General features: G+C 40.6%; 1 protein-coding gene across 8 annotated transcripts; it reads left to right on the top strand.

The window, feature by feature from the left end:
- The first annotated feature begins 2 nt into the window (after positions 1–2).
- On the top strand, positions 3–26,823 carry elac2 (elaC ribonuclease Z 2). 8 transcript variants are annotated; one of them, XM_062050343.1, is made up of 25 exons: positions 3–477; positions 12,585–12,635; positions 12,708–12,778; positions 12,842–12,906; positions 12,972–13,029; positions 13,104–13,172; positions 13,966–14,025; positions 14,210–14,269; positions 14,356–14,408; positions 14,508–14,566; positions 14,654–14,726; positions 14,792–14,904; positions 14,981–15,079; positions 15,161–15,299; positions 15,364–15,449; positions 16,644–16,756; positions 21,265–21,358; positions 21,426–21,564; positions 21,644–21,682; positions 23,983–24,092; positions 24,152–24,251; positions 24,334–24,454; positions 24,563–24,641; positions 26,117–26,261; positions 26,342–26,823. In XM_062050343.1, the coding sequence occupies exons 1-25, from the start codon at positions 185–187 to the stop codon at positions 26,564–26,566; spliced, it is 2,514 nt and encodes an 837-aa protein (XP_061906327.1). In that variant the 5' UTR covers positions 3–184; the 3' UTR covers positions 26,567–26,823. The 8 variants fall into 8 exon arrangements, with proteins under 8 accessions (XP_061906327.1, XP_061906326.1, XP_061906323.1 ...); XM_062050342.1 differs by having other exon boundaries at positions 14,353–14,408; XM_062050339.1 differs by having other exon boundaries at positions 14,207–14,269.
- Positions 26,824–27,992: the final 1,169 nt, after the last annotated feature.

Genomic DNA, 27,992 nt, shown 5'->3' with positions numbered 1-27,992 from the left:
CGGCAGTTTCCCTGACGTCATCAAAAACTGCCGGAAGTGTTGTGTTGACATGTGGAGAAAAAGTGTCGCGCAAGCAACCTTTAATTCCTGCTACATGTCCCGTGTAGCAACGTTTATCCTGTCTTGACTTGAGTGGCTGCTGTAAAATGTTGTAGCGGAAAGCCACGTTTTTTGTGACTTTATTATGATTCTGCTGAATGCCCTAAAAGTCGAAAGTCTGCTGTCGGCTGTTCGTCCGCTGCTCGCCCGGCGTGATTATCTTCTCCAGCTGCGTCGCTCCATGGCCGCCGCTGGTGTTGCTATGGACAAGGCAGCGAGGCCCGCCAAACACGGCAAGCCGCTCAGGAGGCTGAAGACCAAGGAGAGCCGCAACAGGCGAGGAGACGCCCACGGACCTTCCACCGTGTACGTGCAGGTGGTCGGCGCAGGGAGCAGAGACAACCCCGCGTCCCTCTACGTCTTCTCGGAGTTCAACAGGTGCACAGCCGCGCCCATTCTTTAATGTACAGGTGCTCCTTCGTCTATGCACACGTTAAGTTGATAGAAGTCGTTTGAATTTGTATCTAAATGACTCATTGCCAACACTAATTGGGATAAAAAAAAAAGGGTCAATAATGAGACCACTACGCTATTTCAAGATCAATTAGTGATGTACTTTTTTAACATGTGCAAGAAAAATGCTGCTTTAAAAAAATATATATATACAGTATATAACTGCATCTTAACATTCAACCGCCTTAAAGCAAAGCAAAACAAAACACTGAAGTAAACTAGTAAAAAACTACATTCTGAGAGCCAAACAGTGATCCGGATCAGCCCCAAAATGTAATCGCTTGTTCTTAATTCCTATTTCTGAAATTTCCCGAAACTTGGACGAAAATCCGCCCAAACATTTAGAGTCAAGGTAGAATGAAACAAACTGCCTTTTTGTCAGCCATCCACTGTCTTTGTCTCAGCGGGTGGAGGCGGGTCACTAGCATACACACACACACACCCACACACACACACTTAAGAATTCCGAGACAACCCCGCGTCGCTTTACGTCTTCTCTGTGTTCAACAGGTGCACAGCCACGCCCATTCTTTAAAGTACAGGTGGTCCTCCGTGTCAGCACGAGTTTAGTTGATAGAAGCCAAGTTTGAATTTGTATCTAAATGACTCATAGCTAACACTAATTGTGAGGAAAAAAGGTCAATAATGAGACCACTATGCTATTTGAAGAAGATTAATTAGTGATGTACTTTTTTTTAACATGTGCGAGAAATATGCTGCTTTAAAAAATAAAAAATAACGTCATCTTAACGTTCAACAAACGGTGCCCACCTTAAAGCAAAACAAAACACTGAAGTACACTTGTAAAAAAACTACATTCTCCAAACAGTGATCCGGATCAGCCCCAAAATGTAATCGCTTGTTCTTAAAGGCCTACTGAAATGAATTTTTTTTATTTAAACGGGGATAGCAGATCCATTCTATGTGTCATACTTGATCATTTCGCGATATTGCCATATTTTTGCCGAAAGGATTTAGTAGAGAACATCGACGATAAAGTTCGCAACTTTTGGTCGCTGATAAAAAAAAGCCTTGCCTGTACCGGAAGTAGCATGACGTCACAGGTTGAAAGGCTCCTCACATTTTCCCATTGTTTACACCAGCAGCGAGAGCGATTCGGACCGAGAAAGCGACGATTACCCCATAAATTTGAGCCAGGATGAAAGATCCGTGGATGAGGAACGTGAGAGTGAAGGACTAGAGTGCAGTGCAGGACGCATCTCATTGGATTCCACACTCTCTCCTTTTTCTATTGTGGATCACGGATTTGTATTTTAAACCACCTCGGATTCTATATCCTCTTGAAAATGAGAGTCGAGAACGTGAAATGGACATTCACAGTGACTTTTATCTCCACGACAATACATCGGGGAAGAACTTTAGCTACGGAGCTAACGTGATAGCATCGGTCGGGCTTAACTGCAGATAGAAACAAAAGAAATAAACCCCTGACTGGAAGGATAAACAGAAAATCAACAATAATATTAAACCATGGACATGTAACTACACGGTTAATGCTTTCCAGCCTGGCGAAGCTTAACAATGCTGTTGCTAACGACACCATTGAAGCTAACTTAGCAACGGGACCTCACAGAGCTATGCTAAAAACATTAGCTATCCACCTACGCCAGCCAGCCAGCCCTCATCTGCTCATCAACACCCGTGCTCACCTGCGTTCCAGCGATCGACGGAGCGACGAAGGACTTCACCCGATCATAGATGCGGTCGGTGGCTAGCGTCGGATAGCGCGTCTGCTATCCAAGTCAAAGTCCTCCTGGTTGTGTTGCTGTAGCCAGCCGCTAATACACCGATCCCACCTAAAGCTTTCTTCTTTGCAGTCTTCATTGTTCATTAAACAAATTGCAAAAGATTCACCAACTCAGATGTCCAGAATACTGTGGAATTTTGCGATGAAAACCGAGCTTTTTGTATTGGATACAATGTGTTGGAATACTTCCGTTTCAACGATTGACGTCATGCGCTTACGTCATCATACATAGACATTTTCAACCGGAAGTTTAGCGGGAAATTTAAAATTGCACTTTATAAGTTAACCCGGCCGTCTTGGCATGTGTTACAATGTTAAGATTTCATCATTGATGTATAAACTATCAGACTGCATGGTCGGTAGTAGTGGGTTTCAGTAGGCCTTTAATTCCTATTTCTGAAATTTCCCGAAACTTAGACGAAAACCCGCCCAAACTTTTTGAGGTAATTATGGTAGAATGAAACGGAGTGAAGCATTTTGTCAGCCAGTCTTAGGCCCCGTTTACACTAAGCCAGCTAATGTTATCCAGGGTAAATCCCACCTAACCTTATCCGTGTCCACACACACAAAATGGTCATTTAAGACCCCCTCCGTCAGCCGGCGCAACGCGACCTAGTACGCATACGCGGAAAATGCGCATGTCATAGTCAAATCCTTTGTGTGCAAGTTTTTAAATTAAATTTAACTTATGTTGTGGTATTTCAATTAACTGGAATCCAGTGTGCTGTGGGGCCCTATTATAGTGAATCACACCTGAGCCATCATAAATTAATCAAATCTTTATTGGACACGAAAGTACATAATGTGACAAAGAACATTTTACAACAATCAATCGAGGGATTTCGATATCTGGTCAGGACACTCCTCACTCTTTTGCCTTCACCTTCATTGTCCATTAGTTTTTGGTGACTTTATATACTCTGGACCTAGACGTTGAGTCCGCAATATACATGGCGGACAATAACTGATACAGTCTGCTTTGCCAGTCCGGAAGCATTCGCCGTTTTCCGTAGTCTTCACTCGACGGCCAGGTAATACAAAGCACACGCTACCTTTTTTATCACATCCACTGGAGCCCGCATTCTCGTTGACTCTCCCTCGACAAATGGACGAAGTCTTTCAGTAAGTAGAATTACAGCTGATCTGGACATTGGAAAGTTCTCTTGCCGTCTGAGAAGTGTTGTATCCCAAATAGCTGCAATCCCTTTCTCTTAAGGTATTCATGTGCGACTTCCACAAGCGTCTGTACAGACGGAAGGAGAAACACTGGCATGTCTGGATGACTTGCCTCCATATTTCCAGTGGTTAGCTCCGAGTTACAAAACCGCTTTATTATGAAGTTGGCTGTGGTGCGTTGTTTCTGACGTCACTTCCTGTGTGGGGCGCGATCTTTCTGGTGTCAGTTTTTCTCCGAACTCTGTTTGTAAACGATCAATGAGTCCATACAAAGCTAAGAGCCGGAGATTCAAGAAAAACACGGCGCACTTACTCGTGTAAAAATGTGTCCAAGAAAGGGAACCTTAAACGATGGTTTAGTGTGGCTGAAACGGGGCTTAGGCTAAATAATTATTTGTTTAAGGGTTTATCCGGCTTAGTGTATACATAGCCTTTGTCTCTGTGGGTGGAGGTGGGTCGCTAGCATACAGACACGCACACAAGTATAAGCTCGTAATGTGAACATAAGGTAACATAGTAGAAATAATCAAAAAAATCCCCAAAATGTAATCACTTATCACTTTTCTGACATTTCCAAAAATATTTTGCTTTGTTATTTTGCTAACTAACGGACGGATAAATGTAATTAATTTGCTTGTTTTGATTATTTTAACAACGTCTGTAACATTATCTTGCTCGCATTCACTTTCTTTGTTCAATCTGTCACTGTACTCACTTATTACGTTGAAAAATAACATCTTTATCCTTCATGATGATCAAGCGGCTTGGATCAAACATGTAGTGTTGATTTCTACACTTTCTCAACATTTGACCGTGTCTAATGTACCTTCACTTTCCCTTATAGAGGGTTTGCCTCACGCTTACTTAAAGACATCATAAAGGTGAAAAAAAGTAAACTAAAGTGACCTTGTCCTTCCAGCAATGTACACCTAACTAGTTTTCTCTTTCTTTAGTATTAGTCATTTATAGCCGTCCTTATGTAAACATGAGAGGTTGTAGGCAACATAATGGTAGGGATGAATACCTTTCATATTTGAATCGATACGGTACCAACTCCTAGTTGATACCGTGACCCAACAGTACTCATTTTTGCCATTTTTATCTGTTCAAATGTGTCAACAAATGTTAATTGTTTAAAAAAACCCAATACTTTTTCAAATGTAACATTAAACACTAAGCTGTGCTGTCTAGTTATCTTGTTTTGACACTTGTGTCTCTCATTTGCAAGTACTGTAATCATTACCATATTTTCCTGACTATAGAGCGCATCTACATATAAGCCACACCCACTAAATTTTAGAAGAAAAATATATTTCCCTGTATTAGCTGCACCGGACTATAAGCCGCAGATATATACATTGTGAAGTGAGTTATTTACACAGAAAGATTTTTTAAATGTTTATTTACACACCTTAATTGTTTCCAAACGGTGTCTGTACCATGGCAGTAAAACGGCTGATCAAACAAAACAGAAGTCATCGTCATGGACCCACTGGCTATGAAAGCTGTCTCTCCAATCAGCTAAATAGACTCAATAACTCCATGGTGAGATTTTGGTGATTTTATGAAACTGAAACAATACAAAAAAAATGCCATTGTAAGTTAATGATCCTAATACAGACACCTATAAACGTGTTAGCATATTAGCTAATGCTAACAACGCTAGCTTCATTACATACGATAGTGTAGTGGATTGTCCGAAGCTAGTTTAGTACAACAAATTCATTTACCCATTATCAGAAGTGCAGGTTGAATTAAGTTGGACTTGCAGACAGACCACATGTTACTCCGGAGTAAACAAGACACACACAAGCCAAAATCACTGTCGAGTTCCGGTCTTCTGCCATTTTTTATATGTCTCTTGTGCGTCATTGTTTGTTATCTAATGCGTCATGATTGTTTTGTTTTGGTTTTGTCTGTTCCAAAACAACCTTGTATCTCTTAGTCATATTTGGAAATTCTAAACATTCTGTAGACAGGTTGGCACAACTCCATATTCACCTTTGTCCCACTGGCACAGAATAGAAGAGAAATTAAATGAGCGTACATTCTTGACAGACATGCAATATAGGTCAAAGGTCAGAAATTCTACTACATACCCGCCTTCCAGGGTCTTAAGACCCTGGACCAAAACAATCTTTGATGTAGACCACTAAGTTAAATCTCTACCACAGATAGAGGCAAAAACCTCAATGTTTTTATACGAGGCAAAAATTCTGTCTATGACCCTCCTTCAGAGCGATCGCTGTTACCAGCCTGCAGTAAAACCATCTCACAGAACACAATTAGTGGCCTACCCTTTGATTTAGTAAAGGAATAACAAATACTTTGATCATGAACATCATTGAACATAAATAGACGAATGTATATAGACTTATGACTGTAAGACATTTGCAAAAATATTTTTCCCGGCATTTGCAATGAATGTAGTTACCAATATTGTTAATTATCAATTGATTTTGAACACACAACTGAATTTCGTGTGAGTTCATGTTCGATTAGTGCTCGTATAGATGGCTCGGTGGTGCCTCAGGCTGATGGCCTGCCGACACCTCGTTGGGCTTTTGGCTGCCTTGGGGAAGAAAGAGATCCACTCAAACAGTCTGTCTCTGTCTCTTCTTGGGGTGTGGTTCAGTCCATTGGGCAGACTGTTCAGTGGCCGGTGCGTGCTGGCCGAAATTGGGGAAAACTCAGGTAGAGTTGGAGCTGTGGGGGCTATGAGGAAGGCTGGGGCAGAGTATGGGGCGTGGGGCTTTGGTCCAGGCCCTCGGCTTGCTTCAGGGCCTCCTTCCACAGCTGCTGGAGTCCCGACGGACACATATTGGCTGGCAACCTTAGTCGTTCTCGTCATTGCTGGCAAGGTGTTGTCTCTCCTCTCGGTTCCTTCCAGTCAGGTATCGGGTGTTGGTCCTGGATTGGCTTTGACCGTGCCCCTCTTAGCGAGTGCAAGGGAATCTGGAGTGGCTGCTTTCATCCTCAAATCTGCACAGAGGAACTGGCACACAAATTCTACATTTTGCAAACTTACCATTTTGGTCTCATGGTCTTTCCACCTTCCTAGGAAGCTGCTGGTCCTGAGAAGTGCTGATCTTGTGATTGAAGAAGATTAACCTTTTTTCTTAAATTAGGTGCCGTTGTTTGACCTAATCTTTTTGGGGAAACCATGTCGGGATATTAGATAATTCACAAAACATTTAATTACTGAATTGGCACCCTCCTTTGAGGTTGGGGTTGCTTCCGCCAACCACTGCAATTGTCAATCTAAATCATTACGTTCCTTTTATCCTTGTACCGGATTGATCATATCGATTAAATAAAACCTCAACACGCTCAAACTTGACCCAATCCAAACTCACCTCCCCCCTCTGTCCCTCTCACAGGGACAGTGTTAGTCGTAGTAATAGTAATAGTAATAGTAGTAGTAGTATTAGTAGTTTCAGAAACATCCAAGAAAAAGAAAAGGCAGCTGATAGTCAAGTGCAGCAAGAACAGAGGCGGAGGACAGGTCATGTTTGAGGTCACTGTTCGCTTTTGCAATAGTACTTTGATATTTTACAACACCTAGTGAATTATTGTGGCCTCAATAATTCACTAAATAGTTGTATTTAATTTAGTCTATCTATGATGGGACAATGCACAGAAACATTAAGTTCAGAAACAGATATGTTCTGTACCAGATTATATCTAAATAGCTACTTTCCATCTGTAGTCCCTGGCTACCTAAATTAAAGGGATCCAAAAATCAAGCAATACAATTATGACACTAATTAATCATAATTTATATACATTCATAATAATCAATAATTAATCAAAAATAATCATACTGTAGCATGTAATCAATTTTAAGAAAAGTCACCAAATGCCCCTTCATGGACACATACTTAACATACAATACAACCACACCTTATTTACATCATCACACAAAGACAATACATGCTCTTTTTTACATCTGTCATCATTCGTAACAACAACCAAGATTTTAACAGCCATACCTCACAATTTACAACAAAAATGCTCTCATGGATAAATATACTACACATTAAGTTGATGTGTCAACATAATGCCCATCTTAGTGACCGTGTGAGCAGCCTTGATTGCTCCAAAGCCACCTTTTAACTTCAAATTTTCTATTCCTTTTGTTATAACGTGGAGAAGGCTAATTGGTCTGTACATGTTCTGGTCTTCTTTATTTCCTGCTTTATGGATTTAATCATAGTAGCAGTTTCTCGACGTGGTAGGGAAAGTGTTTTCCGTTATTAATTTATTCATCAATCGTTGTTATACGAGCAATAATACAATCCTTATATGTTTTTAGGAAGATAGTGCCCAACCCATATATATATCTCTAGATCGTGAGTCTGATAATGCAGTGAAGATTTTGTTTAACTTTGTTTCATTTGTTAATTCTAAAATTAGTCCATCCTGAATAAATGACAATTATCTGCACTGATTTTGAAGGACTTTTTATTCAGGGTTTGTACAGACTGGATGAAATGTTCATTAAAATTATTACTTATGTCCAGACTGTCTGCGATAGTAGCGCCATTGATATTTAATGTTATAGTGTTGTTTCTTGTTTGCTCTCTTTCCGTAAGTTTGTATCTGGTTTTCCATAACTTTCTAATGTTTCCTTTTGCAGTTTTGATTAATTCTAAGTGAAAGTCAGCCTTAGACTTCCGCATAAACATTGTAACTTTGTTCCTCCAAACTTTTAAATCATACGATCTGTATTAAGACCTGTTATAATTGCTCTTATGAGAGCTGAGTCCTCATGTCTTTATTAGAATCCAATGGTATTTTTATTTTAGCACTCTTCTTTCTGGTTTTGTATTCGTGTATTTACAGATGTTCTCTTTGATTTTTGTCATCCAATTGTAATTCTAGTAGGGCTGCTTATCATTTGTATCATGTAGAAGCCGTTTATAATATCCTTAAGTTTCTTTCTACGTGTTTTATTTAACCAGTCCAATTTTAAATTCAATATTATTAATTTATTTGTTGTATAACTATTAATTCAAAGTTACAATGTGTCCTACTCTATGATGTGCGTTTGTCTCAACTTCCACACAGGAACTGGATGGATCAGATAAGCAGCAAGGCTGTTCAATACAGTATATTACACACATAATTAATGACTAATGAATTTAACAATGCTTCAATGTCCCAGTCCAAATGTATGTATTGATATTTAAATGTTTATTTATTCATATACAGTATATTTTATTTTTCCTATTATCAAAACCAACCTGTCAGCCTTCTCTTCAGATTGAGTACAGCTGTCCACTATATATATTTATATATAGTTTTTTATTTATTTATTTATTTATTCTTTAAACCTAGCTCAATGCTAAACTAATCCAATGCTATGCTAACTCAATGCTAACCTAGCTTAATGCTAACCTAGCTCAATGCTATGCTAACAGTGTCACACCTCTTCGGCCCACGCCTCACGCAGCTGTCACTCACACAGCCTCGCCACTTCTGACACACTCTTATCTCAAAATGTCTCCCAGCTGAGACTCCTTTTTTTTTAAAAAAATGTATATGCGTCACACAGTCACTCACACACAGAGAATTTACCAGCGAGCAAAAGCCTTTTTTCCCGTACTCAAAATCTCAGTGTGTAAAACAACTGTAATATCACACAGTCACAATTACCAGTATAGTTAAAAACAAATTCAAATGACTGGAATTCGCTCGCAGTGCCAAAGAGGGGGAGCTTCCCTGCTTAGGCTGCTGCCTCCGCGATCCAACCTCTTGATAAGCAGAAGAAAATAATTATATGGATGGATCATTCACTCATGTGTTTTCTGTACATAACTTTGTCTATTTTCTCACACGCACACACATTTTGGACAATTTCCCAACTTTTACAGATAGCGGGGCTGTGAGAAAAAGCGTGAAGGGAGGTTGCGAGAGGGGGGGGGGGAGGAGGAAGGGGGGAATTAAACCAGATAAGAAACCAGGTGCTACACAAAAGTTATTAAATTACGCATATATCTAAATGTACCAACATAAACTGACTCACTCAATACACACATATTTCAGCATTCATCATTATACACACACATTGTTAAATTACAATACCACCCCATTGTCCGGACAAATATAAACAACTAATGCACGCGTGCTTTTGTGGAATCGGCCGTCTCATATCACAAAAACCAGGTTCCATCATTGCTCATACAACGGTGATTAACCCGTTTCATTGGAGCAGCACCTGCGTTATCAAACTGACCAACACGGATCACTGGCCTCTAAGGCGCCATAGGACCACCAGGAATCACCCAGCAATCCTACAGACATCGTGTCTGGTCAGTCCCATACAGTTTCACCAAGTTTCACCAAAGCTCTACTATATGGAGCCCGAGACGCTACCTGTCTATTCTGCAGCCATTAAACAGATTCGTGACAACTTGGCTCAGTTGATCTCCTTTACCGGAGTCACTGAATGGTCACCTAATATGAGGCTTTTTTACACGCTGAGTCACAAGGACTAGGGACCGCTGCAGTTTCCACATAGACAGGTGTCTCGCACTTTCACAGACGTATCAATTTTATATGGGCCAAATGTCACACCAGTTAGCAAACCTTGCCTTAAATTTATCTTTGTCCAACTCTGGCTAATTCTGATGCACTTGCAGAAAGAAGCATCCTCTGCCAGCAACGACAGAGGATGAAGAGGTTAAAAGAAATTTTTCGTCTTACATCGTCTGTGCTTCTACACTCCAAACCACCAAAATTCTAATAACAATCCCCTTATGTTAAAAACAAGAAATCACAAGTTTTCAACAAACACACAGACAAATGATCACATATAAAACAACTCAATCCAACCATAATTTACCCCATTCCAGGTTGTTTTTGGAGAACCTGACTAAACCTATCTTTTATCAAAAATAGATTCAGCAATTAGTCTTATCGATCCGGCTCTCCCCAGGCAGAAAATGTTTACACTTTAAAGCAAACTGCTTACCTTGTGATGCGCGCGTGCAGCACACTGTCTGCCTGACAGAGAGAGCGGGAGCGGCTGTCGACCTGTAGCTTCTAAACCATACTGTTCGTGACGCCAATTTGTGTAGTGGATTGTCCAAAGCTTAAACAGGCAACAAAAGTAGTTTAGTACAACAAATTTATTTACCCATTATCAGAAGTGCAGGTTGAATTAAGTTGGCCGTGCAGACAGACCACATGTTACTCCGGAGTAAACAAGACACACACAGGTCAAAATCACTGTCGAGTTACGGTCTTCTGCCATTTTTAATATGTCTGTTGTGCGTCATTGTTTGTTATCTAATGCGTCATGATTGTTTTGTTTTGGTTTTGTCTGTTCCAAAACAACCTTGTATCTCTTAGTCATATTTGGAAATTCTAAACATTCTGTAGACAGGTTGGCACAACTCCATATTCACCTTTGTCCCACTGGCACAGAATAGAAGAGAAATTAAATGAGCATACATTCTTGACAGACATGCAATATAGGTCAAAGGTCAGAAATTCTACTACAATAGCACGTACAAATATGCATGAAAACACTATAGGAGTGTTTTCATCACACAGGGGTCGGTTTAGTAAGGAGGAATTGTTTTAGTTATAAAACTTACAAACGTTGCTTGGAGTTATGAATGAAGAATCCTTACGAGTAGAAATGCAATGGATGGCTAGAAAGCGGAAAGGCACTTGTACTTCTGGTTTAAAGCTCTAAACAGAAGGGCACTGCAGCAAAGCATAGAGAAAAAGTAGTGCGTTATATTCCAGATATTATGGTCTATAGTAGCCTTTGAATTTAAGTTAAAGTACCAATGATTGTCAAACACACACTAGGTGTGGTGAAATGTGTCCTCTGCATTTGACACATCCCCTTGTTCACCCCCTGGGAGGTGAGGGGAGCAGTGAGCAGCAGCAGTGAGCAGCAGCGGTGGCCGCGCTCGGGAATCATTTTTGGTGATTTAACCCCCAATTCCAACCCTTGATGCTGAGTGCCAAGCAGGGAGGTATTGGGTCCCATTTTTATAGTCTTTGGTATGACTCGGCCGGGGTTTGAACTCACAACATACCGTTCTCAGGGCGGACACTCTAACCACAAGGCCACTGAGCAGGTGCAGTAACAGTTCCAATGCGTTAGATGGCACTGGTTACAGTGTGCTGTCGTAGTCAAGAAGTAGTCTTTGCCATTAAGTTGAACATCATCTTTTCTTTTTTCGAGTCCTACAATGTGTTTATGCTGTAAGTATTGTTCTAATTACACACCAGCTGTTTGATTGTAACATGCATCTAATTTTAGTTGTAGAATTCACCATGTAAAATCACAAATGCTAATTCATAGCATGTACCGTATTTTTCGGACTATAAGTCGCAGTTTTTTTCATAGTTTGGCCGGGGGTGCGACTTATACTCAGGAGCGACTTATGTGTGAAATTGTTAACACATTACCGTAAAATATCAAATAATATTATTTAGCTCATTCACGTAAGAGACTAGACGTATAAGATTTCATCGGATTTAGCGATTAGGAATGACAGATTGTTTGGTAAACGTATAGCATGTTCTATATGTTATAGTTATTTGAATGACTCTTACCATAATATGTTACGTTAACATACTAGGCACGTTCTCAGTTGGTTATTTATGAGTCATATAACGTACACTTATTCAGCCTGTTGTTCACTACTCTTTATTTATTTTAAATTGCCTTTCAAATGTCTATTCTTGGTGTTGGGTTTTATCAAATAAATTTCCCCCAAAAAATGCGACTTATACTCCAGTGCGACTTACATATGTTTTTTTCCTTCTTTATTATGCATTTCCGGCCGGTGCGACTTATACTCCGGAGCGATTTATACTCCGAAAAATACGGTATATGGAAATCCAATGTAAATTAGCATCACGCTTGCAAATCTTGAAAAGTGGAGCCTTACTGTACTTTTGTGAGCCTTCTTCTCGCTTTGTTAGCATCGAAATTGTAACATTCCTAAGCAACATTCCAGCTCTGACTGCTTGTTTCGCCGCCAAGTTTTTGAGCCGATGTATTGGCATTGTGATGGTTGAAGAACATGTTGCCATGACTGCTGATGTGTGCTGTCTGCAGGTACTTGTTCAACTGTGGTGAAGGAACGCAAAGACTCATGCATGAACACAAGTATGTCTGTGAGTGACGGAGACATATTGATGGATTATTGCTAAGTGTAACAATGATGACTTCTTGTGTCAGACTGAAAGTGTCTCATCTGGATAACATCTTCCTGACCAGGATGAGCTGGGAGAACGTTGGTGGTCTGTCAGGTCAGTAGCTTGTCATATGTGTCGTGTTTCACACCTCCATCATGTTTGTGTGCACGTCTGCAGGGATGATCTTGACCCTGAAGGACACGTGCGTGCCTGAATGTGTCCTCTCTGGACCTCCTCAGCTGGTCAGTGACTCTCAGGCTGCTTGTGGTGTTGAGGCATGTTCCTCATCAGTTGTTTGTGCTTGAAGGAGAGCTACTTGAAGGCCATCAAGACCTTCTCTGGGCCGCTGGAAAGCATCAAACTTTGTACATCTTCAACAACTTTTTCATTTCTGTGTTGTCCTCTTCTTTCTTACTTCAATGTTGTCTTCTTCCCGCAGCTGTTCGTCCCCACACTGAAGACACGTACACAGATGACACCATGAGCGTCCATCAAGTTCCCATATTTGGTCAGTAGAAGCTTCTCTCTCTGCTCCTCACTCACATGTTGCAGTCGTTTTCTTCTTTTACTTATTTTTATTTTTATGTCTTCTTAATTTTCTTTTGTCATTTTGTGTTTCTTCCTACTTTTCTTTTTCTTCTTCTTCATTTTTGTTATTCTGCTTCTTGTTCTTGTTCTTCTTTTTCCTCTTTCTTTTTCTTCCTATTTTCCCTCGTTTTCTTGTTCTTTTTCTTCTACTTTGGGGTTTCTTCTTCTTTTTCTTCTTTCGGTTTTCTTTTTCTTCTTTTTTTTCTTTTTTCTTTTTCTTCTTGTACTTTTGTGTTTCTTCTTTTTATTTTCCTTTTGTTGTAATGCGCTTTTTCTTCTTTTACTTTTTCTTGTTGTTCGTCTTCTTGTTTGTCTTTTTCTTTTTCTTCTTTTTCTATTTCTTGTTCTTCTTATAGTTTTACTTGTTGTCTTTCCCCTTTCTACTTCTTGTTCCTCTTGTTCTACTCTTTGTTCTTCTTTATTATTGTTCTTGATCTTTTTCTTGTTGTTTTTGTTTTACTTCTTCTTCCTTTTCTTCTTCTTGTTCTTCCTTTTCTACTTTTTGTTCTTCATTTTGTTCTACTTCTTGTTCTACTCTCAGTTCTTCTTGTTCTTTTCCTTCTTCTTTGTCTTCATGTTTTTGTTTGTCTTCTTGTTTTTCTTTTTTTCTTGTTCTTTTTTCTTCTCTTTTACTTACCTATTCCTTCGTTGTTCTTCATTTTCATCGTCATCGTTTTCATCATCTTCTTACTATTATTCTAATTTGCCAGCAGCATCGCCAGCAAGGAGCTCCTCGCCAAGTCCCACCACACCCAGTAGGAACGAGCAAGCAGGTGACTTCCTGTTGTTTCTTTTTTATCTTCTTCTTCTTTTTATTTAAATTTTTCTTCTTATTCTTCTTTTTATTTAAATTTTTCTTCTTCTTCTTCTTCTTATTGTCTTTCTTTTTTTCTTCATATTTTTCTTTTTCTCCTTCTTCTTCGTCATAGTTGTCTTCTTCTTCTAATTTGTCAGCAGCTTTGCCAGGAAGGAGCCACTCGCCAAGTCCCACCTCCTCCAGTGATAACAAGAAAGCAGGTGACTTCCTGATGTGTTTCTTATTTTTGTTCTTCTGTGGTATTTGTGAAAGAGAGAAGGTTTCATGTCTTCTCTCAATGGAGCAGAACAATCAAACGCTACAAGAGACTCATCTCTGGTTGTCGCCTTTATCTGCAAAGTAGGTCAGCTTCTTCTCCAAATACTTCTTACCACTTTCACTTGAAAACAACACACGTGTGTTTGTGTCCGTGTGTTTGTGTGTTTGTGTGCGTGTCAGCTTCATCCCAAGAAAGGAAACTTCTTAGTGGCACAGGCGAAGGATCTTGGACTTCCTGTGTGAGTCGTTACTTCCTTCATGACAGTCAAGCAATGATGTTCCTTTTCATAAAAAAATAATAAATAAAAGTTTCATTTTCGTTGTAGCGGCACGGCGGCGATCGGGCCCCTCATCGCCGCCCTGAAGAGCGGGAAAAGCATCACGTACGACGGCAAAGAGGTGTGTGTTCACATTGTTCTTATTTAACAAAAAATAAGTTTGTAATTATCGTCGCTCTCTTTTAGGTCCGCCCAGAGCAGGTGTGCACGCCCACTGATCCTGGACCGGTCTTTGTGGTGGTGGAATGTCCCTCCTTGGACTATGTCCAACCTCTCTGGGACAATCAGCACATATCAAGGTAACACTCTCCATTGTGTGTGTGCACGCTCGTGTGTTTGTGTGTTTTGCAACGTTCCTTCTGGCTCCACTTCCAGGTATCAAATTGGGGGGGCTGAGGACCCTCCCGCCTTGGTGGTCCACATGACTCCAGAGTCGGTGTTGAAGACGGATCAGTACCAGAAGTGGATCGACAGGTTGGCGTTCTCGAGTTTCGTACATTTGAACTTCCTGCCTTCTTTTTTTTTTTTTACCTTGAGCTCTCGTTCCATCCGCAGGTTCCCGCCCACCACAGAACACCTGATCCTCAACGAGCATGCCAGCTCCGCCCACAACGTCCGCAGCCACAAGATCCAAGCCCAGCTCAACATGATCCACCCGCAGATCTTCCCAGAACTCAAGTCTTGGCGAGCTCAGGTCGGTTTCCATGAGCCCAAGTTAGACAATCTAAAAACCTTTGTGTTGTCATGGCGATTCTCAGGAGCCAGAGGCTGCTCTTCAGGTATCCCATGTGCGCGCTGAGTGTCTTCTCAAGTTCCAGCTGCGACCCGTCGTGGAGTGGCAGAGGTCAGCTTTGATTTTTGTATCAGTATGACAGTGTTATTCGAAATATTCCATTGTCTTTGGCAGGAATGTAATTTGAATGAAAACGGACCCCAAACACCATAAATTGCTACTTTTTCCCTACGCTTTGAATCCTGCGGCCTATAAAGCGGTGCGGCTAATTCATAGATTTTTCCTCGCTGACGACCATAATGCAAATAAGTTAAAAAACAAAGCAAAAACACTGAATAGGTGTTATTTTTTGTGCTGTGGCGCCATCTTTTGGACAAGTTCGCTCACTGCAGGTGCTGCTGTGCTGCATTGCCCTTCTGTTTGAAATGAGCCTTCAACCGTAAGTGCTGTTCCGTCTTGTAGCCGTCCACAGCGTTCTTACTAGTATTGATTTCTTCATTCATCTTTTCAAGCAACGTTTGTAAGTTTTACAATATACCTAAAACAATTCTTACTTACTTAACCGTCCCATGTGTGATATCTGTAAGTGTATTTTCATGTATATTTGTACAAGCTATCGTAATGTAATGAAGTTAGCGTTGTTAGCATTAGCTGATATGCTAGCACATTTACGAGTGTCTTTGTTAGTATTATTACCTTACAATAGCATTTTTTAGGTATTGTTTTAGTTTCACAAATTCCTCAGTAAATTCACCAAAACGTCACCATGAAGTTATTGAGTCTGTTTAGCTGATTGGAGAGCTAGCTTCCGCAGTTAGTGGGTCCATGACGATCACCCGTTTTACTGCCGTGTTAAACACCATTTGGAAACAATTAAGGTATGAAAATAAACATTTACAGAATATTTCTGTGTAAATAATTAATTTCACAACGTATCTGCGGCTTATAGTCATATCATTTCTAAAATTTAGTGGGTGCGGCTTATGTTCCGGAAAATACAATATATATTGTTGATATACCGGGTATTTTGTTTTGGTAAAAATGTATTTTTGTCACTGATGACAGAAGCCTAATTTAATTGTTTGATTGACGTCGTAGCAACATTACCTCTTATTGGTAAAGATGTCGTCTCTCACACACTGAAATACCCTTCACAATAATGTACATGTCTTCCCATTCAAATAATATCTCTTCAAAATATAATTAAATATCTATAATAAGTGTTGCATTAATACAAAAAAAAGTCACAACAATCCCGGACATTTTGTCCTCCTCGTTACCTTTTGTGTTTGTGTCCTCCGTTAGAGACGCCATCCCGTCCTGCAACACTGAGGACTTTGTCAAAGAGGCGTTTGACGTCCCCAACTTCCTGCAGGAAGTGGAGAAAATACGCCTCAATGTGGGAGCAGAGCCTACTGGTGAGTTTGTAGAATTTCATGAAGACAAACTCGGGATGAATCCGATTTTGAGTTTTAAGCCGATATTTTGACAATAAATCATAGATGAGAAAATAGTGCTGGGCGATAAAACTATATCAGTATATATTGTGATAGACACGTAATTGATAACAATAAAAAATGCATTTGATGCATGAACAAAGGCACTCGCTTTCTGGTAACCGAGTAACGCAGGAAGTGATCACTGATCAGTGGGAGTGACACGCTAACAGCCAATCGGGTAACAGTATCAACTATCAAGTTTGGTTGCACTATCTTGTTGTCTGACGGTTCAATCTTTACGTACATGGAGTGAGAAGAGAAATTAAAAATTAAGAAATTGTGGATAAAAGGGGAAAGGTCATCTGGACAGTATGGATTTTTTCAAAGGCACCGTAGTCAGACCAATGTGGTCTGTAAATGATGCAAGACCACTAATACCACGCCACCTTAGCGGCGCTCACCCTTTAGAGCACAGTTGTAACTTCCTGGCACTAAACCTGCAGAAAATAGTTCTTCTCAGGTTTCTTTGTGTTCACATTTTCACACTTATCACTATTTTCTTAAATTTTTTCCTACATACACCTTTATTTTAAGATGTTATCGTGAAGTGTTGAATTTGATTTTACACTTTTGTTTACATTGTTTGTTTTCCGTGCTGGTGTTGACATTTCCTTTCTGCCTTGATATCTGAGGGGATTATAATCAGATAAGGCTGCAGCTAACGATTATTTTTCTATCGATTAATCTATAGATTATTTTTTCGCTTAATCGGTTAATCTATAGATTATTTTTTTTCGATTAATCTATAGATTATTTTTCCTATTGCCGATTATTTTTTATTTTATTTTATTTAAAATGAAGATGAAAAAATAAATGTAGGCCAGTTTTTTAAAAAGGCATGGCTTTTATTTACAAAAAAAAAAAAGTATGGCCACTCAGTCAACATTGACAACATGACAAAATATTCTGTAACAATGTAAACATTTAAAACTTTTAACATTTAACAAAATTAAAAGTAACTTATTTGCTTTTTAATGTGCAAATATAAAAGTAAACATCCAGTGCAAATCGTAATATTCTGCAATAGTATAAGCATTTCAAAAGTAAAAGTATTGCTTATTTTGCTTTAAAATGTGCAAAAATAAAGATAAACATCCAATACAAAAAAGTGCAAAACGAAATATTCTGTAACAACAGTGTAAACATTTCAACAAATGTGAAAGTATTGCTTATTTGCTCAAATGTGCAAAAATAAAGATAAACATCCAATACAAAAAAATGCCAATCTAAATATTCTGGAGCACTGTAAACATTAAGTATTGCTTTTAAAATGTGCAAAATAAACATCCAGTCCAACACAGTACACAATAACCAATTCTACTAATTCCAGTGAGTGACTAACAGTTGTAATGAAGAAAGGTTAGCATGTCTACGCTCAGAAGGGGTCGATGTGGCTGGAACTGAGAGGTAATTAGCCTTCACCTCAAGCCAGGACTGCGAGTGAGCTGAGCTGCAGTTTAAGTTTCTAGAAGGTCAACGGGCTCATAGTGATGTTACTAGTAGTTGACTGGGAGGTGTTTATTATCATTTGGGGAGAGTCCGCTGCCTGATGCTCACCTGCTAAACACCTATCTGCTAGACGCTGAAGCGCTGACTACGCACTGCTGATTGGCTGGTAACGTTTTGAATACGCACTGCTGATTGGCTGATAATGCTTTGTGTGTACCAATCAGATGGTTGTGTGGGTGGGACAATGCTGCGTGCTGAGACAGAGGCAGAAGGAGCAAAGCAGCTTGTTAAGACTTTAGCAGCTAAAGTTAGCTTTAGCTTAGAAACTAGTTCGGTACACCCCCGTACAGAAACGGTTCAATACAAAACACGTACCGTTACACCCCTAGCAGATACAAATGACACATTCATGTTTTTGTGTAATGATGACAACGTATGCTAACGCGGACGATTGACTAGTTGATGGTTTTCTTTTCAAATGTTCGTTCATAGCCGTTGTGCTGCTATGATAGGCCATTTACGCTCGACACAGTGTGCATACAACAACATTATTAGGCTGTGTATTGAAATACTCCCACACTTTTGACGACTTTTGGCGTGCTTTTTCCCCCTCGCACGCACAGTCTGCTTTGCGCTCCGCCATGACGGTAGTGTGACGTAAATATGCGACGCGTTGACGCACAAAAACGGCGTCGACGTATTTACGTAACCGATGACGTCGACTACGTCGACGCGTCGTTTCAGCCTTATAATCAGAGGGAGGTTACGTTTAAAATAAAAATGTTTACATTTAATGTATTTTTCTCCTCCTTATTTTCTGTTGGCCATAAAAAATATCAATAATCATCCATATCGACCGATATAAAACAATCATATCGTGATACAGTTTTCAGCCAGATCGCTTAGCTCTAAGTGAAAATGTTTTATATCAAGTAACTAAAGTAAACACAATTACACATTTTTATAAAGCTGACTTTATTAAATGTAGAATTTGCCCGTATTTCTGTAAATCAGAAGATGTATTAAATGTGTGGTATTAAATGCTACGTATATATTTGTTTAACAAAATAATGTGTAAAAATAAGTAAACAAAATGAACCATTGACTTCCATTTAAATCATTTAGATTTTGCCCTCAAAGCCTTCATGTATCCACAGACTTACTCCCTCAGTTTGTAAACAGTAACAAAAACCACCAAAACATTATTTTGAGAAAAAGGAAACCATTGCTTTAATCACCCTGGTATCGTTTATATCAGGGGTGTCAAAGTCAAATGGACGGAGGGCCAAATAAAAAATTTAGCTACAAGCCGAGGGCCGGACTGTTCGAATGTTCATTGAAAAATTTTTAAATGACGCATATAGTCTAGTGAACCTAATTGAACCTACTGAAAACCTAACAAATATATTCCAATATGATCAGATAAATAAAGCAATATTTTCTTATGGCTCTGTCAGTAATCTTTAATTTTCAACAGACACAAAAGACAAATTTCCTTTATATAAAAATCCCCATAACATGAACATTAAATGAAAGAAACCGGTATTCAAGGCACCATCAGTAGCCTATATTTTCTATTTTAGCAAAAGTGGGCTAAATTTACTTCAAAGAAAAAAACAATAATAGCAATTTTCTATCATCCACTCAACTGAAATATTTTTAAAATATAATTAAATTGAAATACAATAAAATAAAGTGCAAAAATCTATAAATCAAAAACAACACTTTGTTTAAGGAGAAGTAACATGCAGTGAAAACAAATATTAAACTTTAACTTTTAAACTTGAATTGAGTAAAAACTCTAAATATGTGATTGCACAGTAATGTTCACATTAAACCCCCCTCCTCCCTCCGTGGGAGGGAGGCGAGTTGGGTGCCCGAAACCCCCCGCTGGTTTCGGCCCGCCCCTTGGCGCGCGTGGCACGGCGGGCTCCGCGACCCGACGGCTGGCCCTCGTGGCTTGACGGCGGGCGCGTCCCGACGGGCCGCGCGTAGGGGTCGAACGCAGGGCCTCGTGGTGAGGGGGTGGCCTGCGGGTTTCGGCCCGCTTGACCCCCCGCTCCGCTTGGCGCGCGCGGCACATGACGGGTTCCGCCACCGACGCTCGGGCTGCAGCCCGACGGTGGTGCGGGCCCGGCGGTGACGCGCGGTTTGGGGAAACAAAGCAGAAGTCTCAGGGCCTCGGGGCCGGGTTTCGGCCCGCCCCCTTGGCGCGCGTGGCACGGCGGGCTCCGCGACTGACGGCCGGGCTGCAGCCCTTCGGCCGGCAGGCGCGTCCCGGCGGGCCGCTCGCCCCCTTTCGGAACCTTGGACCGGCATCCGCTTGGTGCGTGTAAAAGATCTGCGGTCTAAAAAAAAAAAAAAAAAAAAAAAAAAAAAAAAGATCTGCGGTCTGCGGGCCGGTTCTAATAATAAATCAAGATCATCCCAAGGGCCGTAAAAAACCTTCTCGCGGGCCGGATATGGCCCGCGGGCCTTGACTCTGACATATGTGGTTTATATGGTGATGCTATACCATGTATGGGTATGTTCAACATCTGGATGGATCAGACCTACTTTACATTGAAACTTCAGCGGTTAGCTTCTTTTGTCGTCCTGCTGAGAGTGTGTAGCATGTTTAGCCATCCCTTTTTTACTAGTCCTCCATTGATAACGAGACTGGCAAGAAATGTATTTTTTTCCATCATGGTGGTGAGGATTAGTATCTTAGAAGCGGCTTCGCACTGTGGATAGACACATAAATTGGAATTCATACACCTTCCGTATGTGTGTAGCAAGAAATATATGTATTAATTGTGTCTCCCTGCGTGTGCATTTATTTTGAAGGAATCATTCATGCGAGTTCAATGTTTAGCATGTAAACGCTGGGACACAGCTGTGCTAAAGATCACTCAGCAGCCGATCGTTTAATAAAGTCAAATATCGGTATGTTGTGTTCGGTCTTCCTCTTCCATGGAGTGTTTTGTCTGCTGCTGCAGGACAACAGGACTATCCTGAGCTGGTCTTTCTGGGAACCGGATCCGCTCTGCCCATGAAGATCAGAAACGTCAGCGGCACTTTGGTCCACATCAGGTCAGCAGCCCACACCGGAACCTCTAAAACGCTAGAAAGTTCCCACACGTCCTCGATCTTCTCCCAGCCCCAGTCAGTCGCTTCTGTTGGACTGCGGCGAGGGAACCTTCGGCCAGCTCTGCAGACACTACGGCGACGGCGTGGACGAGGCGCTGTCGAAGATCTCCACCATCTTTGTGTCGCACCTGCACGCCGACCATCACACGGTCAGACCTACCGATCAATCAATCAATCCCAGCCTGAATGATTAGGACTTGTTGTAACGAGAACCTTCTGTCTGTGCAGGGTCTCCTCAAGTTGCTGTACCAAAGAGAACGAGCGCTGGTACGTAGATAGCAGGCTTGTCACCGTACAGGAATTTCCGCGATCCTCAATACTTATTTGATACCACCAAGTACCACCATGTACAAAACCCAAAACGAGTGAAGTTGGCACGTTGTGTAAATTGTAAAAAAAAACCAGAGTACAATGACTTACTAATCCTTTTCAACTTATACTCAATTGAATAGACTGCAAACACAAGGTATTTAACGTTCGCACTGGTAAACTTTATTTTTTGCAAATATTAGCTCATTTGGAATTTGATGCCTGCAACATGTTTCAAAAAAGCTGGCACAAGTGGCATAAAAGACTGAGAAAGTTGAGGAATACTCATCAAACACTTATTTGGAAAATCCAACAGGTGAACAGGCTAATTGGGAACAGGTGGGTGCCATGATTGGCTATAAAAGCAGCTTCCATGAAATGCTCAGTTACCAAACGTTTACTGAGTGTTGTTAAAAGTAAAGGCCATGTAACACAGTGGTAAAAATTGCCCTGTGCCAACTTTTTTGCAATGTGTTTCTGCCGTTAAATTCTAAGTGAATGATTATTTGCCAAAAAAAAGAAAGAGTCTCAGTTCGAACATTAGATATCTTGTCTTTGCAGTCTATTCAATTGAATATAAGTTGACAAGGATTTGCAAATCATTGTATTCTGTTTTTATTTACAAATTACACAACGTGCCAACTTCACTGGTTTTGGGTTTTGTACTTTTAAATTCACTACTTAAAGAAGTCATATCATGATTTTTATTTGTATTTTAAAACACTTAATTGTGTTCTACATAACATGTAATGGTGGCTCTTTGGTCAACATTTTGCACAGATTTTGACAAACGGTTTGTTTTGAGAGGCGGAGTTGTTGACTACACTTTCATCCTTGTTTATTACAGTAGTTGTTTTTTGTATTTTTTTGCTTAGACCGTATGGAGAATATGGAGATCGGTGATTGTTATTAGCTATGTAATTTTTACTTGACTTTCACCACAACACAACATCCCGGATGATATAGCGAGATCAGCAGCTCGCCGTGGTTTGTTGTCGGCTCAAGGGGGGGATGACGCCGGGGACAAAAAGTAAGAAAGCCCGGCTGCAAATCTGGTACTATACGCTAGCCTAGTCCGCCCTGAGACTGGAAGGTTGTGAGTTCAAACACCGGCCGAGTCATACCAAAGACTATAAAAATGGGACCCATTACCTCCCTGCTTGGCACTCAGCATCAAGGGTTGGAATTGGGGGTTAAATCACCAAATGATTCCTGAGCGCAGCCACCGCTGCTGCTCACTGCTCCCCTCACCTCCCAGGGGGTGAACATGGGGATGGGTCAAATGCAGAGGATAATTTCACCGCACCTAGTGTGTGGGATTATTTTAGGAACTTTAACTTTAGCTAAGGTTGAACTTCTGTTGAGTCTTTATCTCTCCAAGTATCATTTCTAACCTACTGTTATTAAATTCTGGTCTCCATTGCCATAGATAGTAGGCACAGACTCCGCCATTAAAAGCAGTTTTTCGGAAAATCCATCTTTTTGTGGTTGAGTCAGGACTCTTCTCTCAACTTCCTCACAGTTGCGAGCGCAAGTTAGAAGTAAGGCACTTTTTACTTCAGATGAGGCTGAAAGTTTGTGTAGTGACACATGCTGGTAAAGCAAACCAACAACAGGGCATTTTCCTCCATTGGGTTTCATTGCGGAAATGTTGTTGTGGCACAGCCGGATTTGCATAAATTTAAATTAGCTGACTCACGCTAATATGTTCAGGTAGATTTCTACCATATGTGGATAATCCACTGACGTCACACGGACAGTTTGGAGGAAGTAGGGAGGAAGGCAAGATTGTTTTGTTTTGCATAATTGGTCCCCTTTATTTGAAGTGTTTCAAATGTCAAGTCTTAAAATGGGACATATTCTGCAAAACTTTTAATATTTATTGATACTTATTTTTGTGTATTTGGAATCTGCAAATTGTAAACTCAAATTATGGAAGCATTGCGGAGATTTTTATAAAACAATCTTGCCTTCCTTCATACTTCCTCGTCTGGAATTTGCTCCTTTTGTGACGCTTTTCCCAATTGTGACGTCAGCGGATTATCCATATATAGTAGAGATTGACCCACAGCGCTTTGCTCAAGTCCGCCATTGTAGTCAATAAGTTTCTTCTTTCTCTCTATCCTCTTGTTGTGGTAGTATCCATTTATTTTTTGTGTGTTGGTATTGGTGCTTTTGACAACCCTAGTAGATACGGTAGTAGAGTATGGGGGTCTAAGTGGGGTACGTGGTGGTGGTCTAATGCTGGTGTTTGTTAGGCGACTTTAGGGAAAGCGTGGAGTCGCGTCTTCCTGATGGCTCCCCCAGACATGATGAGCTGGCTGAGGCAGTATCACCACAGCTGTCAGGAGATCCTCCACCACGTCAGGTATGAGTGCGCGCCGCGGCCGTCTTCTCGCGTCCTCACCGGCCCCTCCTCTCTTCCAGCTTCATCTCCAACGAAGTCCTGCGCTTCAAAGGCGACCCGCCGACGCCGAGGACGCAGACGTCCCTCCGAGCGCTGCTGAAGAACAACAGCCTGGAAAAGGTTTGATTGGACGTGCTCGGCGTCAACGTCCTCGTCTCACTACGTGTATGTATGTATGTATGTGTGTGTTTGTGTGTGTTAGTTCCAGACGTGCACGGTGCGTCACTGCAAGAACGCCTTTGCCTGCAGCTTTACTCACCAGTCAGGATGGAAGCTGGTCTTCTCTGGAGACACCATGCCCTGTGACAACTTGGTGCACATGGGTGAGTCCACCATCTTCCTTCCCTTGCCGTCGTGAAAGTGGAGGCGTTCATGCCAATGTTCCTTAGAGAGCACTGAGCTGACTGCTCGGTTCTTGTCTCGGACCGCAGGGAAGAACGCCACCTTGCTAATCCACGAGGCCACGCTGGAGGACGGTCTGGAGGAGGAAGCTGTGGAAAAACGCCACAGGTGAGGACAAACTTGGTGCCACCGGATGAAGATAAGTCTTGTCAAGCGATTAAAAAAAAAAAGTAGCCATGAAGTAATGCTTTTGGGACATTTACCTTAAATTATCTTTTTTTTGTTTTATTTTTCATTAATTATTTTTTGTTATTGTATTTAATTTATGTAATTATTAGTTAAATTAAATTAATTAAACACCTGCTCAGTGGCCTTGTGGTTAGAGTGTCCGCCCTAAGATCGGTAGGTCGTGAGTTCAAACCCAGGCCGAGTCATACCAAAGACTATAAAAATGGGACCCATTACCTCCCACTCAGCATAAAGGGTTGGAATTGGGGGTTAAATCACCAAATGATTCCCGAGTGCAGCCACCGCTGCTGCTCACTGCTCCCCTCACCACCCAGGGGGTGAAACAAGGGGATGGGTCAAATGCGAAGGGTAATTTCACCACACCTAGTGGGTGTGTGACTATCAGTGGTACTTTAACTTTTATTTTTCAAAGCCCAACAGGACATAAAGGTCAAGAAGTGTCTCATATATATTTTTTACTTTTTTGTTTAAATGCCTCAAACATGTAATGTTTTTTAGTTTTTTATACCCTTTTGAAGGTTTTATGGTAAGAAAAGGTCACAGGTTTTAATCAGTAAAATCACTCGTGATTTAAAAATGTATATTATAGATCGACCGATATAGTTTTTTCAGGGCCGATACAGTAAAAGTGACACACTGGTGTCGAAATTTTAAATAATATTATTAAAAACTCAAACTTTGTTTGAATGCCTAAAGCCTATTTATTAAAAAAAAGGACATAAAAATAAAAACAAACAAAGGTGTAGGAGTTCCTTTTAAAGGTAAATAAAGATTTGAATAAATAAATAGCTACCTAAAGTTTTACCAAGTAAAAAGCATTATTTAGGTAGGTAGGTAGGTGTGTGTATGTGTGTCTGTGTGTATACACACACACACACAAGTGTGTGTGTATGTGTTTTCAAATTTATATGTATATATATATATAAATTTGAAAAATCCCTCCTTTTTAGGACCACCCTCATTTTGATAGATTTCACCACCAGGGACAAATGAGACATTCTCTATTAGATGCAATGGTTTTCCGTATTGGGACCATGATTTATTTCCTAACTTGTTCACACCTCCTCATATGGAAGGTACTTTTCCTTGTTGATGTCTCTAGAAGGGTAGAAATACAAGAACACACAAACACACATTATTTTCTCTAGTTTAATGGTGTCATGAAGTACCAACCTTGAGAGAGAGTTGATGAGAACGCGTAAGTAACCTTTCAGTTTCGATCCCTGTCAAGGCACAGCAACCTGAGTGGACAAAAGCATGAGAGACGGGCGACCATTTTTAGAGCTCGCTCCGACGTTTAGACAGCTTGGCTCTCTTTCACAGCGCTGGTATGGCAAGTGTTTGTACTTACTCTTTGTGTAGAGTCAATTATTTGTGCTTTGTGCTCCGGACAGCACGACGTCTCAGGCCATCGACGTGGGCTTGAGGATGCAGGCGGACTTCATCATGTTGAACCACTTCAGCCAGCGTTACGCCAAGATCCCGCTCTTCAGCGAGGACTTCACCGAGCGCGTGGGGATCTCCTTCGACCACATGCGGGTGAGGAGGTCGTGTATTTTATTTTTTATTTTTTCAAAGCGTGACCTGGTTCCCTTCCGTGACGCGCCGTCTTGTGTCAGGTTCGTCCGGGGCACCTGAAAGTCCTTCCCCGACTCATCCCGGCGCTGAAGACCTTCTTCGCCGAGGAGCTGGAGGAGATGGAGGAGAGGCGAGAACGAAGGGAGCTGAAACAGCAGCGAGCCGGCGACTCCGACAAGTCGAAGGAGGTCCAAATGGCAAGAGGCGCCAAGCGGGACCAGGAGCACGCGGCCACTCCGGAAAACAAAAGACTGAAAAGCCACTGAGATGCTTTGATGGAGTTATCATTTATTTTATGCATAATGAAAATTTTTATTTGATTTGTTTTCATGCAGTGTTTATTTTCTGAAAGCACTTCAGCTTGGTCTTGTGCATAAGTGAAGATATGTTTTGATTTGTATTGCTTGTCACACAGGAGAAACAAAGTGCAACGAGAGCTTCATCATTTCAAAACTCAAAAGCAAAGAAAACTACCTGCATGTATTTGAAATTAATAAAGCACCAACACTGTTGTAGGAAGTGGGATTGTGTTTAAAAAATGTCTTCTTTTACTAGTTTTTCTTTAGGTAAGTATTGAAATTATGTTCATTATTATCCTCCCACTTCAATCGTATTTATGAGGCCCTTAACTTTAAGGGTGTCTTAAAAAAAAAAAGATTTTTTAATGAATCGCAATTCCTAAATCAATTTGAAAAGAATCAAAAATGTATTCAATTTTTTTTTCTGTCCTGTCCAGCCGATTCTGCAATTTTGTCGGCATCAAGTGTGAAATGTGAGAAATTCAGGGAAATGACCTTTTATTGTGAGCAGCATTTACTTATATGACCCAATGCAAGCAAACAACTTTCCCTAGTCATAATGCAAAAATATATAAAATCCAATCGACAAACATGGTCACACTTAACATAACCTGCTCACTGAACTTTGTGGATATTACCAAAAAAAAGGCCAAGCTCTATAAAAAATTCTAAATTTTCACTTCTTTAAGTCCATTACAAAGCATGATGGGAAAAGTGCAAAATACTCTCCACACTTAGTCATGTTTGGCACATTTTAGCTGCTTAATATTTCTGATTGATTACAAAACTTTAAGGGGGTCGTCTCGGAAGTAAACAATGGAGGAGTCTAACTTTTACATACTTTTAATATCCAATTATGTTAATTATACATCCATTATATTAATATATGTACACACACACATATATATATATATATATATATATATATATATATATATATATATATATATACATATGTTACTTTACATGCTGTAGGCTTTGGGCCCTCAGCCCCCAAGTCAAAAAGTTTGGACACCCCTGTAGATTTACTTTAGAAAACAGAAGTATTGGATACCGTTCTTGTGTGTGTGTGTTCTTGTATTTCTACCCTTCTTGAGACATCAACAAGGAAAAGTACCTTCCATATGAGGAGGTGTGAACAAGTTAGGACATAAATCATGGTCCCAACACAGAGAACATTTGCATCTAATAGAGAATATCTCATTTGCACCCCTGGTGGTGAAATCTCTCAAAATTAGGGCGGTCCCAAAAAGGAGGGATTTTGGTAGAAAATGGATGGATGGAAATTGACTGTGCCGGTTTTAAAAGTGCGCCCCCCCTGGTCGACATGAAATAACAAGTGTGTGTAAATTTTTTTAAGTGCTCCCCCTCTGGTCAACATATGTAATAACAA

Source organism: Entelurus aequoreus, linkage group LG06 (assembly GCF_033978785.1).
Source record: "Entelurus aequoreus isolate RoL-2023_Sb linkage group LG06, RoL_Eaeq_v1.1, whole genome shotgun sequence".
NCBI classification, from domain to species: Eukaryota; Metazoa; Chordata; class Actinopteri; order Syngnathiformes; family Syngnathidae; genus Entelurus; species Entelurus aequoreus.
The sequence above is the reverse complement of the archived record's forward strand: the minus strand, read 5'-3'. Positions and strand labels throughout refer to the sequence as shown.

Coding starts and splice junctions, on each gene's coding strand:
- elac2 (XM_062050335.1), top strand. CDS start 185: ATGATTCTGCTGAATGCCCTAAAAGTCGAAAGTCTGCTGTCGGCTGTT. Junction 14,270..14,352: donor CAGTGATAACAAGAAAGCAG/GTGACTTCCTGA, acceptor CTCTCAATGGAG/CAGAACAATCAAACGCTACA. Junction 15,450..16,643: donor CCCGTCGTGGAGTGGCAGAG/GTCAGCTTTGAT, acceptor GTCCTCCGTTAG/AGACGCCATCCCGTCCTGCA.